The 17,256-nt window shown below is 30.0% G+C and overlaps 1 protein-coding gene across 5 annotated transcripts; it reads right to left on the reverse strand.

The window, feature by feature from the left end:
• Positions 1 to 1,293: 1,293 nt before the first annotated feature.
• LOC127260795 (BRASSINOSTEROID INSENSITIVE 1-associated receptor kinase 1-like) lies at positions 1,294 to 16,983 on the reverse strand. Of its 5 annotated transcripts, none has more exons than XM_051288724.1 (11): positions 16,700 to 16,983; positions 4,948 to 5,080; positions 4,778 to 4,849; positions 3,941 to 4,084; positions 3,679 to 3,750; positions 3,502 to 3,573; positions 3,331 to 3,410; positions 3,074 to 3,205; positions 2,649 to 2,990; positions 2,176 to 2,570; positions 1,294 to 2,083 (listed from the first exon to the last, which is right to left on the reverse strand). In XM_051288724.1, the coding sequence occupies exons 1-11, from the start codon at positions 16,782 to 16,784 to the stop codon at positions 1,766 to 1,768; spliced, it is 1,845 nt and encodes a 614-aa protein (XP_051144681.1). In that variant the 5' UTR covers positions 16,785 to 16,983; the 3' UTR covers positions 1,294 to 1,765. The 5 variants fall into 5 exon arrangements, with proteins under 5 accessions (XP_051144681.1, XP_051144682.1, XP_051144684.1 ...); XM_051288725.1 differs by lacking the exon at positions 4,948 to 5,080 and adding an exon at positions 16,165 to 16,297; XM_051288727.1 differs by lacking the exons at positions 4,778 to 4,849; positions 4,948 to 5,080 and adding exons at positions 15,991 to 16,062; positions 16,165 to 16,297.
• Between the last annotated feature and the right edge of the window lie 273 nt (positions 16,984 to 17,256).

The following is a 17,256-nucleotide window of genomic DNA, read 5'->3' on the forward strand; positions in this document are numbered from 1 at the left end:
GTTAGTATATATTGTATAATAATTATGTAACAAGTTTTAATATAATTATTATATAAAAAAAAATATGACATAATTAAATTATTTATACAAATTAGAACAACTAAAGTAAAATAGATAATTTGTTTTAAAAATTAACTTTTAATTTTTTGAAAACATTTAATATATAATCATTTATCTTAAGTTTTTATTAGCAATTTAATAAATAAGCAAAAAATAATGTAATTCAATAATTAGTATTTATAATCACTGAAATATCAACTATAATTATTCAAATTTATTTTTTTAAATAAAATTAGACATTAACTAAAAAATAAAAATATTATATTAAAAAAAAACAGATCATTTAAAATGTTGAAATTTGACTAAATTTTTTTAAAAATTATTCAAATATATATTAATTGAATATGATATACGCGATAGATAAACTCATAAAAGTTAACAATAAATTTACATATTAAATATAAATCAATCATTTGTCCCCGTATATGATCCATTTTTCTTTTTTGTGACATTTTTTTTATTTTTAGTAAATTTTTCAATTTTAAATACACTTAGACAAATATAAATCAATTTAATTAAATCAAAATAAATATAAAAATAAAATTTGTTGAGAAATATGTAAAAGAAATGAGAATATGGGTTTCAAGAAAAAATTAAAAATATACTTTATAAAATTTAAAAACTGTATATATATCCACTAATAATATAAAAAAAACTGTAAAAATTATATAGATTTTAAATATCCTACTATCATGATAAAAAATTGTAAAAAAAAAATAAAGAAATAAAAAAATCAGAAAAATCCAAAAATGTCATAATGAATAAATTAGAGACTGATCTCAGATACATAATATATAGATAAGACTATATTCATTAAAACTCCTGTTCAACTCTTATTCAATTTTTTATTTTTTTCTAAAAATATCATATTAAATAATTATTTTTTATATTATATTAAAAATTAATTTTACACTCAAAATATCACATCTACTCTTATTTATATTTATATCACATCTAATAACTATTCAAATTCTATTTTTTTTTTTTACTATTCAAAAATCTCAAATCCAAAACTCAAACCACAAAGAAACACACAAGAATTTTTCTCAAATCCAAAACTCAAAGCACAAAGAAACACACAAGAATTTTCTTGACGTGATCTTGCCATGGTTGTGAGAATCGAACCGAACCAAATTATGCAACTTTATCCATTTGAGTGAAGGAGGTGAACCAACACACACACACACGATGTAATAGGATTACAAATACATATATAATTGCACGCACAATGGATGAATCTCATCTCATCTGCAACAAATTAATCAATTGCAGGCAGGCAGAGAATTTCCAAGATGAATTCTTACAGTAGAGTACATTGCAACAGGCAGGGGCAGATTATTACATTAACCCCCTACCCCAAGTATCTTACATTACATACATCAACTGACTCACTACTGCATTTATCTGTCTCTCCCAGAACAATACCCAATTAAACAAGAAGAAGAAGATGAAGATGAAGATGAAGATGAAGAAGAAATACCAACTGCCCAATTTCACCACAATTCCTGCAGTGTACTTCCACCACCACACCTGAAAACAAATCCTATTCAAACAGTATACAACAACAAACATTCCTGCTTCCATCGCATCGCCAAAATTCTCTCCCAACCAAAACCATAACCATATACAAGGACGATCGAGAAACAGATGCAAGAATACAGACAGACAAGGATAGGATAAGATAGGATAGGGAATAACAGCCAGCTTATCTCGGCCCCGACAGTTCATCAGGTCGGATGTTAGAAGTGGAGTCCGCGATTATCCAGTCCGTGGTCGGGTGGCGCACGTTGTTGAACTCCTGCCTGAACATCTCGTCCTTCTGCCACTCCTCCCACCTCTCCGCCAGCCCATCCCCTTCCAGCATCCTCACCACCTCCGACATCTTCGGCCGCTCCATCGGAGAGCTCTGCGTGCACAGCAGCGCCACTTGGATCAGCTGCTCCACCTCCTCGTCGATGTAATTCCCCTGAAGATCTCCGTCCACTAGCGTCTCTAGCTTTTTCTCCTTCAGCAGTCCCTTAACCTAAACGCCACACAATTTAAATTTAACGAAAACCAAAACCCGAAAAGAAACTGACGAAACAAGGAATTTTAATATGAAAAGGTATGTCTCACCCAATCTAATAACATGACGTCGTCGTCATTGGCGAGACGGGCAAGATCGAAGGCTCGTTGCCCGGTGATGAGCTCGAGAAGCATGACACCGTAGCCAAAGACATCGGTTTTCTCGGAGGATTTTCCCGTCGACAGATACTCGGGGGCGATATGGCCGATCGTTCCACGTACAGCTGTTGTAACATGCGTGTCTTTGTAGTCCATGAGTTTTGCGAGCCCGAAGTCGCCGACGACTGCTTCAAAGTCCTCATCCAACAAGATGTTGGCAGCTTTAACGTCGCGGTGTATGATCTTGGGATCGCAGTGATCATGCAGGTACGCGAGCCCCCTTGCGGACCCCAGCGCTATCCGCTTCCTTATCAGCCAATCAAGCGGCGGTTGCGATTCCGGTCGCTCTGGAATAGCGTATCAAGACGCAGATTAGGCAGAAGGAAAGCAACATTGTTCAGAAATGGGAATCGGATCAGGAGTACCTCTTAAGCATGAAGCAACGCTTCCATTGACCATGAAAGGATAGACGAGCAATCTTTCTGTGGGCGTCATGCAGAACCCGCGCAGGCGGAGTAGATTGCGATGAACGGCCATGCTGATCATTTCCACTTCCGTTTGAAACTGCAGCTCCCCGCCTTGAGTGCGCTCTTCTTTCAGTCTTTTAACTGCGACTAGAGAACCATCGGCTAATCGGCCTTTGTACACTTTACCAAACCCACCCCTGCCGAGAATGTTTCTGTTGCTGAAGTTATCTGTCGCGACTTGGAGTTCACGTAGAGAGAACCTTTTGAGCTGCCCCAGATGAACTTCCGGATCCTCCTCAGCTGTAATTTGAAGTATAAGCATTGAATGAAAAAGGACCGTGCAAATTTCACACAGCGATGTTTTAATTTTGTACTCTACTCACCAGGAACGTCAAAGAAATGGTCTTGTGGTTTTCTCCTACGGTACCAGGCAAGAGCGATTGCAGGCGCAGCAAATAGAAGGGCAGCCCCGGCTGCAACACCTCCTGCAATAGCTCCTGTAGCGCTATTGCCAACTGCAATCGTAGCTTATTAGTAAGACTATGTTGTTTAATTGGATAGCAGATTGTTACTGTAAACATCACCAGAGCTGAAATCACAGAAAGTAATGCACAATGAAGCAACAATGGGGGAAGCAAACCTCCAGAATTAGACGGTGTAGTAGGTGAAACTGGAGGGGGCGGAGAAGCAGGAAGAGGTTCCAACTGATTATTTTGAAAACTGGGAAATGGAAGAAAAAAGTAGAAGTCGATAAATCAGAAGAGACAATAATCGAGAGTCCGTATAAGTTAAAAAAAAATTCATGGGAAACCTGATAGGAGTAAAAAGCTGAAAGGATCCATTAACAGGAATCTGCCCTCGCAGCCGATTATTTGAAAGATCACTGCTTGTGTTAGTAAATAAGGAATGGAATATTAGCAAACGAAAGAAATGGAAACTAAAAGGCACAATAGAGAGATTATAATAAGTCCATCGACTTCATACTTACAGAACTTGAAGTGTAGAGATGGTAGTCAGATTCCTGGGAATTTCTCCATCCAAGGTATTATTGTTGAGCCTCCTACGTAATAGAAGAACAATTCAACATGATTCAGTTTTAAATAATGTAGGTGTCGATCGTGCACACACAGTCAAAATCCATTTTGCAGCCCAGTTCTGGAAGCAGGATTTCATACCAAATCAAGAAGATATTTTGGGCCATAAAGATTAAAAGTGGATAAATGGAAAGTTCAGTAGAGAGAAGCAAGTACAAGAATCGTAGCTTCTGAAGCTTGCCCAAGGTGTCGGGGATCGGACCACTTAGGTTGTTCAAATAAAGATCCAAGCTCACCAAGTTTGTCAAATTTCCGAGCTCACTTGGAATTCTTCCAGAAATGTTATTACTGTAAAGTTCCCTGCAGAAACAAAACAAACAGCACATGAAGATAAAGATATTTAAACCGACAACCAGTTTGTAAAACCATCATAAGAAATACAAGGCTTCTATCTATTTTGATCAAAATCAAAATCATTACAAGATTAGTCTAGAGACCGTTGCATATTGCAAAATATTTGCAGAAAGTAAACAAAATTCTTCTAATGTGCTTAACAACCGAAGAATTGCAACAGAACAAAAGCTTTGTATCCGCCAAGCTAATATACTGGTCAAAGGAAGAACCAAGGAACCAATCGCAAACTGAACTTGCGAACTTACAGGTAAATGTCAGATACGTGAGCCCTACAAGACGTAATCGACAATACTGCCTGCCTATTCTGACAATGAAAACACAGTTTGTTCGTGTGCATGTGTGTAAGTGAAATGGAATGATTGCTAATGTTCTCATTGGGTGGAAGAAACGAACAAATCGAGAACCAAAGAAGCAAGGGGTGACGCCATTGATAGATTTCACTTGTTAAGTAGAGTAATATACCCTTTGTGGACATGTTAGTAACGCTCAAATGAACCGAATGGTGAATAGGAAACATAAGAACATGTTCAAGTCATTTCATACCGAGATGAACGAATACAATCTAATTCAATACTAATACAGAAACAATATAAACAACATAATGAAACAAATTTGGAGCCAAACAACCATTGGACTTACAAGTACTGTAAATACTGAAGCTGACCGAGCTGCGGAACTAACTGACCAGTCAAATTTGCATTCCCAAGATCACTGCAACAACCAACAACATTATTATCATCATCGTAACTAATCAGATATGATTCCATTGCAACAAAGCTACATAAAATCAAATGTATGAACAAGCATACACTCGAGTAACGCTATTGTCACTATTGCAAGTCACATGAAACCAGGTGCAGGGATTGACGAGGGTCGGATCCCAACTCTGCAGAACATTGTTGGGATCGGCCAAATTGCTCTTCAGAGCATTCAAAGCATCGCCTGCAGATGAATGAACAATTGGCTTTCAATAAACATAACCTTCAAATAAACTGCACACTAATGATCACCAATCAGGCAATCACCAAACCAACAAGTAACAATCAATCACCTAACATTTATTAGGTTTGGCAGTGATTTTTGGTTCACACAAATCGACAGAAACGCTTAAATTGAGAACTGGACACAACAGATTCATTCAATGGCAATTGGCATCCCCAATTAACTCCAAACCTCTTCATAAAAGTATTTCAACCTCAATTGATTCCGAAACCCTCAAATTCAGAGACGCCATGAATTCTACAGTTATGAATGCTCAATAACATCCACTTCAGGTCAACGCTAAATTAAAGAAAAACATCAGAAACCCAGAAGAATCAATCGGAAACAAGCGAAAAGTGAACAACAAACCTTCGGCGTTAGCAGAAACCCGCAGAAATCTGCCAAACAGGAGAATTAAACAGTACAAAATCGTGGCCATTGACCACCGATCCATGAGAAATTTCGAGCCCCACCCCACCCCGCCCCCTCCCAAATTCTCCAACTAGAACAACCACAGATTATTCATCTGCCCGATTCCAACTCGGTTATTGAAACAAAGTAGCTATCCACCCAACGAATTAGTCAACACAGAAAGGGCAAATTAAAATAGAATTGTAACTTTTTTAGAAAAACAAAAAAAAATGTAACTCGGTAATCAGGAAACCCCAGGGAAGGAGGGGTGGGGTGGGGGGAGGCAATCCAGCGGAAGTGAAGAACCCAGAATTGAAATCAGGAGCAGAAATTAGGTCAGAAAACAATAACACAGAAATTAAAGCGGCAGAAGAAACAAATGAATTGGAGCTGATTTAGGGGAAGCGCAGACAACTGGAAAGGGAGAATTAAGAAGAATATGAAAGAAAAGAGGGGTTTTTGCAGCTGCTGCTTTTTTGTACTCCTACATTTGTTTTACTTTGAAAGTCGTATAGTTGATCAAAAATCTCTCTCAGTAAAATCTGGGTCTTGATGAGGAAGAGGAGCATTCAACGCTCCGTTAAAAAGGATGAATGAGTTGAATCCATTCAAGACAAAACACAGAGGAAAGGAATCGATGCTCAGTCAAAGCTTTTCTCTCTCTCTCTCTCTCTCTCTCTAGATATATATATATATGTGTATGTATATGTAAGATATATAAAAATATATATAAAATTTGGGAGATAGTGCGGTAAGAAATAAAATATGGACAAGTGGAGGGGTTTTCACAATTTAGCTTTTTAACTTATGTAATGATTTAGTTTATTTAACGGTGGGTAATAAGTTCTTTAATACGGATAGTATATGTAATTAATGTCGTATTGCAATAATTAAGTAGTTTCTATTCAAAATAAAACAGGAAACGTATATTTATTATTATTATTACAAATTTCTATATCTAATATGAAATACTTTTATTTTAAAATATAAAATAAATACATTTTTAAAATTTAACACTACACTATCTTTTCTAAAAGAATTATGTCAGATATTAACTATTTTTAATTTTTTTTAATCGTGTGTTTGTTTTGTGAGAATATTGGAAAAAAAATTATGTAAAAATTATGTGAAGTATAAAAATTGCATAGAGAAACACTACACTATCTTTTCTAAAAGAATTATGTCAGATATTAACTATTTTTAATTTTTTTTAATTGTGTGTTTTTGTTTTGTGAGAATATTGGAAAAAAAAATATGAAAAAATTATGTAAAATATAAAAATTGCATAGAGAATATAAAAATAGTAACCATGTATAGTGTATTAATTTCTTTCAAAATGGAATAATAATTTTGCAAATATATGAAAACAAAATAGTACTTTATTTTTTAAAAATAAATATCCATTTAAGCATATTTATTTTGAGTTTTTAATATTTATATATATTTATTTCCTTATAAAAATATTCATGTTTAATACGTCTCAAATTGGATGTCTCGGTCAATGTAGACACGAGAATTAGGATAAATATAATTAATAGATAATTAAGAATATAATATAAATAATTATAAATTAAAATTAAGATAACTAATTAATTTAATTGAAATTAAAAAATTTAAAATAAAATTAAAGTGTGTAATATTTATTAAAAAAAAAAAACTGACATGGGTGTGCAATAGGTAGAAACTACAATGTGGATATGATAGGTTGGACGGGAATAATTATTTTATTTAATAATAATAATAATAATAATAATAATGTAATAATAAAACTAACACTGTACTAAATGTAGATGTGAGCAAAATATCCGAAATCTGAAAATCCAATCCGAACCAAACCGAAATTTAAAATTTGGTTCGAATTTTTCGGATTTTCGGATTGAATCGGATTGAATTTTTAACAAATTTTGAATTTTCGGATCGGATCGAATCGGTATACTTAAAATCCGAACCAATCCGAAATCCGAAATATAATATTTTAATATATATTTTTATTATATATTTAATATTTTATTAGAAAATATTATATTTTAATATAAAAAACTCAAATTTATTAATTATATCTTAACATATTTAATTTTTATATATTATATATATTTAATATTATAAAATAATAATAAAATATAAAAGAATTTAAAATTTTAAAAAATAATAATAAAAATATTTAGAATTTCGGATTTTTCGGTTTGGTTCGGATTTTTAGTTCGGATTACGGATTTTTGGATTTCAGTTATTTCGGTTCGATTCGGATTGATTTTTTCAAAAATTTTGAATTTTCGGATCGATTCGAATTTGACAAAATCCGAACAAAAAAATCTGAATGCTCATCCGAAACTAAATGCCTGTGCACAATGAATCACTCATCGGTTACAGTGAATCCACACATTTAATTAATTAATTAATTTATTTATTTATTTTATTCAATTTTGCTGTGGGTTTCTAATCATGAATCAATGCCAAATAAATACTTGGATATCCAAACAAGTGTATGTTTTTTATTAAATTAATTTCAATCTCAGTTCCGTAGATTAGTACCGAATTGATCAAAATTATTATTATTTTTATTTATTTTATTATCTTTCTCTTATAATTAGATATTCATTTGTTTTTTATACATAATTTTAAAAATATTAATATTATATTTGTGGGATATAATATGAATAAAATAGAAATGACTAAAATAACCTTATTAGTATATGTGATATAAAGATAATGACATTAGTGTAATATATTGTAAGTTGTAAGAGTATTTGTAATGTTAAGTAAATAGTACAATTACTAAAAAAATTATAAATAAATATTTTGTTATGATACGGAGGAAAAAAAATAATAATAAATGAATTCTCGTTTTGCTATGTGATAGAGAAAATAGATTATAATAATAGATCAATCAATTACGTGAAAATAGGTCGGAACGGCGGTCAAAGGGCGGCCGCCAAAACGAGAATAGAATGACATAGAAATCGTGTTTTCAAATGTTCCTAATTCTTCAAAAGATCGCATTTTAACTAACTTTTTTTATTCTCATTACTTAACCAAACATTTAAAATATTAATGAATTGGGACAGAGTATTTATTTTCAATAAAAAATAAAAATAAAAAAAAAAATCTGGGAAGATGTATGGGTGGGGTGGTGGTTAATTAAATTATTATTGCCGAAGAAAATAGAAAGAAGTGAAGGTGATTGAGATTTGAGTGGAGGAAAAATAAATAAATAAATAATTAAAAAGGAAATTGAATTTAAATAAATCCAAGTGATGTTTAGTTGTCTGCCAACGAAGTAACCAAACATGATTATGCACGTGCACCATCATCATCTCTATCCCTATTTTCTTTCATTCACTTTTTCTTATTTTTCCACATCACAATCATCACCACTTCTATTTATGTTATATTTCATGTATATATACAAGGATGATAATTGAGAAATTTAAATTTTTTTTTTTAGAAATTAATTGAAAATAATAAAAAATAGCTATGACATATACGAATATATATGATGCAAGAGAAGTGCCCCTGTTTTCTACCTAATAAATACGTGTAATGTGGTTGGGACATAATACTGACCGAAACCGTTAAATCTGTAAAATAGTACTACCTTCGTCCCACATTTGGTGTTTTGGTCACTGTAGACACGAAAATTTAGGACAAGTATAATTAGTAAATAATTAAAAATGTATTAGTAACCATAATTTATCTATCATATAAATTATTATAAATTAAACTTAAGATAACTAATTAGTTTAATAAAATTTAATAAATTAAATTAAAAAATTTAAAATAAGATTAAGATGAGTTATCATTTTCCAAAAAATTAAAAATGACATGAGATATGAGACGAACAAAAAACAACAACCTGAACATTGAGTAGTAATAATAATAAATAAATAAATAAATAAATAAATAAACTGATAAATTGTCACTCAAAACCTTTTTAATTATTTAAATTGTAGCCATTTCGGATTCTTATGTACTCCATAAAAGAGTGGATTGATATAATTTTATGTTCCACATAAGGTGGTTATTATTTATATTTTTATCATCTCATATACTCTCTCCGTTTCATAACAATTATCTATTTTCTCATTTTAGTCCATCATAACAAAGTATCCATTTTATTTTTTTTAGTAACTATACTATCTACATAACATTATAAATACTCTTACAACTTACAATATATTACACAAATGTCATTATCTTTGTATCATACACAGTAACAAAGTTATTTTAGTAATTTCTACTATATTCTAATATAATACTAATATTTTTAAAATTACTTGCAAAAAGCAAATGAATACTTCTTTTTGGGACAGAGAAGTAATATATTTACTTCTCTGGTTTTGTAACTATATATTTATTTATTTTTTAAATATTAAATTTTAAATATTAATATTATACTAGTATAAATTATATATATATGTTTATTAGTGTTCTATAATAGAAATATAATAATATTTATATAAAATATCATACAAATATAATAATATTTTTAATGTTAAGTATAATGACATAAAAGATAATTAGATACTTTGTTAAGGGACGAATGAAATATTTTTTTTAAAAAAATATAATTATATTATTGAATCATATTTTAATTTTTATTATTTAAATCTTAATTAAATTATTTAATTATCTTAATTTTTATTTATAAATATTTTTATTAAGAAATAATTATTTTTATTAATATTTTTAAATTATTCATTAATTATAATCTTCATAAAATTTTCTTATCTAAGGACATTTTATGTGATAAAGTATCTAATAAGAATTAGTTGCTATTCTTGATCTCCTGCATTTTGTATGTTTTTATATGAAGTTAATTCGGGTGGGGTTGCTTGGGGTTTCGGTTTTTTTAGTTTCAAATATTATTATTCCATTCGTCCATTTTCTAATATCCTATTTGATATTTATACGTATTTTTAAGCAATTAAAGTTTTTGTTATAAAATGACAAATTAGCCCTTAATCTTGCGTATAGAAAATGAATGAGTAAATAAAGTAAGGGTAAAAGAGTAAATTTTGTGTATAAAAATAGAAAGAGGACAATAATTGTTGGACATTCCAAATAGGAAAGTAGGACGTTAGTTTGTGGACGGAGGTAATATAATTTATAATTTATAATTTAAATATTTATTTAATATTTTAAATTTCAATTAAAAGTATTATATTTAATATTTTTGTCTATTTTATTCAAATTTTTAATTTTACTCCCTCCGTCTCATATTTATATATCAATTTGTTTTTTGCACAGAGTATTAGAAATATTAGTACTTCTTTCGTCCCATAATTAGATATGCATTTGCTTTTTGCACGTAGTTTTAGAAATATTAATATTATATTGGAATGTAGTAGGAATAAAGTAGAAATTACTAAAATAACTTTATTAGTACGTGTGATATAAAAGTAATGACAATAATATATTTTAAGTTGTAAAGATATTTGTAATGTTAAGTAGATAGTACATTTACTAAAAAATGAAATAGATACTTTATTATGAGACGGACTAAAATGAAAAAATGGATATTTTGTTATAGGACGGAGAGAGTATTATATTTGGATAAATTATAAATAAAGGTAAAAAGACTAAACTAACCATATTAGTATTATATGATATAAAAGTAATAACATTTGTGTAATATATTGTAAATTAGAAGTGTATTTGTAATGTTAGGTAGATAATACAATTACTAAAAAAAGAAATAAATACTTTGTTATGGACACATCAAAATAAAAAAATGGATAGATTGTTAAGGAACGGGGAATATATTACAGTAAAAATAATCATACATTAATATCAAAATATTTTTAATTTTGTTTATAAATTTAAAATAATCACTACATTTAATTACATATAAAATACAAATAATAAAATTATCAAAATTATTGTACATATTTTCACTAACAAAAAAAGTACTACTATTTACAATGTACTATGAAACTCAAAAAACTATATTGTGTTTGTCTGGGGGTTTGGATTTTGAGCTGGGATTTGAATAGTAAAAATTTTGAATTTAAATAGTTGTATGATGTGATATAAATAGATATTGATGTGATGTTTTGAATGTAAAATTAATTTTTAGTATAATATAAAAAAATAAAAAATAGGTGTTTAGTTTGATATTTTTTGGGGGAAAAAAATTTGATGAATAGTGAAAATTAAATCAATTCCCCAAACAAACACAACCTAGAGGAAAAAAATATTATGTTTTGAATATAATATTAAATTTTTAATAAAAATATATATATAAAAAAAAATTAGTTTTACATTTGATATTTTTTAAAATAGTAAAAAATCTATGCAAACTTCACCCAAACACGCACTCAACTTTTTTCTGGATTTATTGGGTTTGTTCTCCTAGTATTTTTTTTTTTTTATGATATGATTCTTTATAAATATTATTTGTTTCATCCCAATTCAAGTGGCTTTTTGGAATATTGTAGTATTTCTCTCTTCGTTCATATACAAAGTAAATATTTATTTTTGGCGCGATGTTTAAGAAATAACAGTACTTTAATAATAACGGATAGTTAAAAAAATTGTAATGACATTTTTTGCACATGCTTTTTGGTGTAAAAATAATAATGTGATATAAAGTAAAAGTATTTAATGAAATGTTTACTTTGTAATTGGACATCCCAAAATATAGATATGTATATTTTTTAACTGGACAAAGGGAGTAGTAAAAAATAATAATAATTTATTGGTTAATTGAAGTATTTAAATAGTTTTGACATTTTTTCCTATTGATTTGATGTATAAAATAATTTTATGTGTAATGGTATATTTGTAATTTAAGTAAAAATTAATGATATTTTATTATTAGTGTATAATTAATTTTACTAAAATAGAAAAACGATATTTTAAAGTGAGATTACTTTTTTTTATTTAATGTTGCCTTTTTTTTTCTCCCAATACAATCGGGTAAACAAGAAGAAAAGAAAAAATAACTAAGAATTAAATTTTTAGAAAAATATTTAAGAAAAATTAATAAAATTCAATAATTTCTACGAAAAAATTAAAACCTAAAAGTGTAAATTAGCAAAATTACAAAAGATTTATTAATTTTTACACTATAAAAAAAAAAAAAAGCATTGACAAGTAAAGAGGGCTAAATAATAGAAAATATATCATTTTATTATTTTTAAAGCTAGAAAAAATTGGAGATCCTACCCTTTATGTAGTACCATCACTGTATACGTCATGTTAATGCAATATACTTCCTCTGTCCAGTCAGAAAGTATACATATTTCTATTTTGGGACGTCCAATTACAAAGTAACCATTTTATTAAATACCCCATTTTTTCTACAAATACCCCTACTTTACATCACATCGTTACTTTTATACCAAAAAAACAATGACAAAAATGTCATTTTACTATTTTTATCTGCCCATTATAATTAAAATACTATTATTCCTTAATCTCCGCGCCAAAAGTAACTGTATACTTTTAGCTTGGACGAAGGGAGTATAATATATATAATCAATTTATTCACATAAAATCAACAACTCAACACACATATTATTTTATATTACTAACACAATTTCTAATACTAACATAATAAACACACACACACACACACGAAGTGAACAAAACTTATTCATGTTTATATATATATATATATTTGTACTTTATAATTACCAATTTTTTTACTATTTAATTATTCATTTCTAAGAATATTAAAGTATCATTCTTATAGCTTAGCTATTTCTAATTATAAAATGTGAAAAAATAAATATACAAAAAGTACTACACCCTAACCTTAATAATGTACTTTGTATTATTAGGTAGCACATCCAAGTCAAAATACTTTTTCTTTTATACAAATATATATACTTTATCATCGCATTATTAATATTACATTAAAAACATAAAAATAATTTTTTTTATACTATTTTTAATTATCAATTATAATAAAAATATTCTTATTTCTTAAATTTTTTGAAAAAAAATAAATCTATATTTTTAAAATAGAGGAAAAGAATATATACTTTTATAAATTATTATCCAATAAAAATAGACAAAAAAACAAAAATATATATAGTTTTGTTTATTTTACGTCTTATGTTTTTTTTATATTTTTACATTTAAAATATAAAATAAAATATGTTTAATTATAAATAAATATTGAATTAAATAGTCGACAGATTATAGTGAACACATTCAAGAAAACCCATCCAGTCAAAACGCCTCCAAATCCATTACTATTTTAGAAACTTTTAAAGAGTGCATTTTTAAAGAATAAATTGGGTAAAATTCATAATAATTCCGTATTTTTATTATAAATATATAATATAATATTTTATTTATTATATAAAATTTTACTAAAATATAGAAAAAAAAAAAAAAAAAAAACAACAACACTTTCTCGACTCAAAGGCGATGTTAATTGTAAATACACGACTAATTATGTGTGATACAAATAAATATATTTGAATGTCTTGAATATCTTTTGATGAATGAAAAAAATCATTTATTTTATAATTTCTAAAATCAAGTTACAACACATTTCACCATTTTTATTTATAACAACATGAATTTTGAATAAAAAGAATTTTTTATGCACATTTTAATATGAAATAATTTTTAATAAAAAAACAATAGGACACTATAAAAAAAAATAATAATAATAATTAAAAAAAGGTCCAAAATCAAGCTCAAATAAGCATGGTAACATGAGAGCAAAATTAATGTTCATAGGATGTTATTTCAATTCCCTAAAAACACATATATCACACAAACTTATTATTCATATTACTTTCCAAAAACAATTAATATACACATTCATTATTTTTATATTAATTACACTTCTATCAATTTTTTCAATATATCACACATACTAATTATTTTTATATTTATTACTTTCCAAAATATCAAGAATATTCATTATTTTTATATTCCTTACACCCCGGCTGCAATAGCTCCGGTAGCACTATTGCCAACTGCAAATTTTAACATATTAGTAAGACTATGTTGTTTAATTGGATAACAGATTGTTACTGAATGATGCATTGTTAGCTGAATCACAGAAAGTAATGCACAATGAAACAACAATGGGGGAGGCAAACCTCCAGAATTAGCCGGTGTTATTGGTGAAACCGGAGGGGCGGAGAAGCAGGAAGTGGTTCCAACAGATTATTTTCAAAACTGGGAAAGGGAAGAAAAAAGCAGAAGTCATAAATCAGCAGTGACAATAATCGAGGAACACCTTGGCATATAAGAAGTGAAAAAACTTCATGGGAAACCTGATAGGAGTGAAAAGCTGAAAGGATCCATTAACAGGAATCTGCCCTCGCAGACGATTATTTGAAAGATCACTGCTTGTGACAATAAACAAAGAAATGGAATATTAGCAAACGAAAGAAATGGAAACTAAAAGGCACCATAGAGAGATTATAATAAGTGTATCGACTTCATACGTACAGAACATGGAGTGTAGATATGGTAGTCAGATTCCTGGGGATTTCTCCGTCCAAGGTATTATTGTTGAGCCTCCTACGCAATAGAAGAACTATTCAACATGATTCAGGTTTAAATAAGTCAAAAGTTCTGGAAGCAGGATTTAATACCAAATCAAGAAGATATTTTGGGTCATAAAGATAAATGGATAAATGGAAAGTTCAGTAGAGAGAAGCAGGTACAAGAATCGTAGCTTCTGAAGCTTGCCCAAGGTGTCGGGGATCGGACCACTTAGGTTGTTCAAATAAAGATCCAAGCTCACCAAGTTGGTCAAGTTTCCGAGCTCACTTGGAATTCTTCCAGAAATGTTATTACTGTAAAGTTCCCTGAGGAAACAAACAGCACATGAAGATAAAGATAGGGATCCGTCACGACATTAAACTGACAACCAGTTTGTAAAACCATCATAAGAAGTACAATGCTTCTATCTATCCTGATCAAAATCAAAATCATTACAAGATTAGTCTAGAGACCAATGCATTTTGCAGAATATTTAACAACTGAAGAAATGCAACAGAACAAAAGCATTGTATCCGCCAAGCTAATATACTGGTCAAAGGAAGGACAAGAAACCAGTCGCAAACTGAACTTCCAAACTTACAGGTAAATGTTAGATACGTGAGCCCTACAAGACATAATCGACAATACTGCCTGCCTATTCTGACAATGAAAACACAGTTCGTTCGTGTGTGTAAGTGAAATGGAATGATTGCTCGTGTTGGGTGGAAGAAACGAACAAATAGAGAACCAAAGAAGCAAGGGGTGACGCCATTGATAGATTTCACTTCGTAAGTAGAGTAATATACCCTTTGGGGACATGTTAGTATCGCTCAAATGAGCCGAATGATGAATAGAAAACATACGACCATGTTCAAGTCATTTCATACCGAGATGAACGAATACAATCTAATTTAATTGTTGAAAGCGTGCGAGAAATACTAATACAGAAACTATATAAACAACATAATGAAGCAAGTTTGGAGCCGAACAACCATTGGACTCACAAGTACTGTAAATACTGAAGCTGACCGAGCTGCGGAACTAACTGACCACTCAAATTTGCATTCCCAAGATCACTGCAACAACCAAAAACATAATATCATCATCATCTTCATACCAATCAGATATGATTCCATTGCAACAAAACTACATAAAATCAAATGTATGAACAAGCATACACTCGAGTAACGCTATTGTTGCTATTGCAAGTGACATGAAACCAGGTGCAGGGATTGACGAGGGTCGGATCCCAACTCTGCAGAACATTGTTGGGATCGGCCAAATTGCTCTTCAGAGCATTCAAAGCATCGCCTGCAGATGAATGAACAATTGGCTTTCAATAAACATAACCTTCAAATAAACTGCACACTAATGATCACCAATCAGGCAATCACCAAACCAACAAGTAACAATCAATCACCTAACATTTATTAGGTTTGGCAGAGATTTTTGGTTCACACAAATCGACAGAAATGCTTAAAATTGAGGACTGGACACAACAGATTCATTCAATGACATCCCCAATTAACACCAAACCTCTTCATAAAAGTATTTCACCCTCAATTGATTTCCAAACCCTCAAATTCAGAGTTAGCCATGAATTCAACAGATATGAATGCTCTAACATCCACTTCAGCTCAACGGTAAATTAAAGACAAACATCAGAAACCCAGAAGAATTCAATCGGCAAAAAGCGAAAGGTGAACAACAAACCTTCGGCGTTAGCAGAAACCCGCAGAAATCTGCCAAACAGGAGAATCAAACAGTACAAAATCGTGGCCATTGACAACCGATCCATGAGAAATTTCGAGCCCCGCCCACTCCCAAATTCACCAACTAGAAAAACCACAGATTATTCATCAAGACCGCTGCCCCATTCCAACTCGGTTATTGAAACCAAGTAGCTATCTACCCAACGAATCAGTCAATCCAGCTGAACTGAAGAACCCAGAATTGAAATTTGAATTCAGGAACAAAAATTATGTCGGAAAACAATAATACAGAATGTTACGTACGAAATTTAGAATTAGGTTAAAAGCCCAAGGTAAAAAGAATAGTGGGCTTGGCAATAGAGTTGATTGAACTGACTGAAGGGCACCATGAGGAAATCAAGAAAAATAGGTTTATTACTAAGGAAAATCTTCAGGTCGGTAGGTCCTCAAGTCGGAAGGTTTTCAGGTCGGGAAGTCCTCAAGGCGGAAAGACCTCAGGACGGAAGGTTCTTTGGTCGGTAGGTCCTCAGGACGGAAAGACCTCAGGACGGAAGGTTC

Source organism: Andrographis paniculata, unplaced genomic scaffold, assembly GCF_009805555.1.
Source record: "Andrographis paniculata isolate CXL003 unplaced genomic scaffold, ASM980555v1 Contig62END, whole genome shotgun sequence".
Classification (NCBI taxonomy): Eukaryota; Viridiplantae; Streptophyta; class Magnoliopsida; order Lamiales; family Acanthaceae; genus Andrographis; species Andrographis paniculata.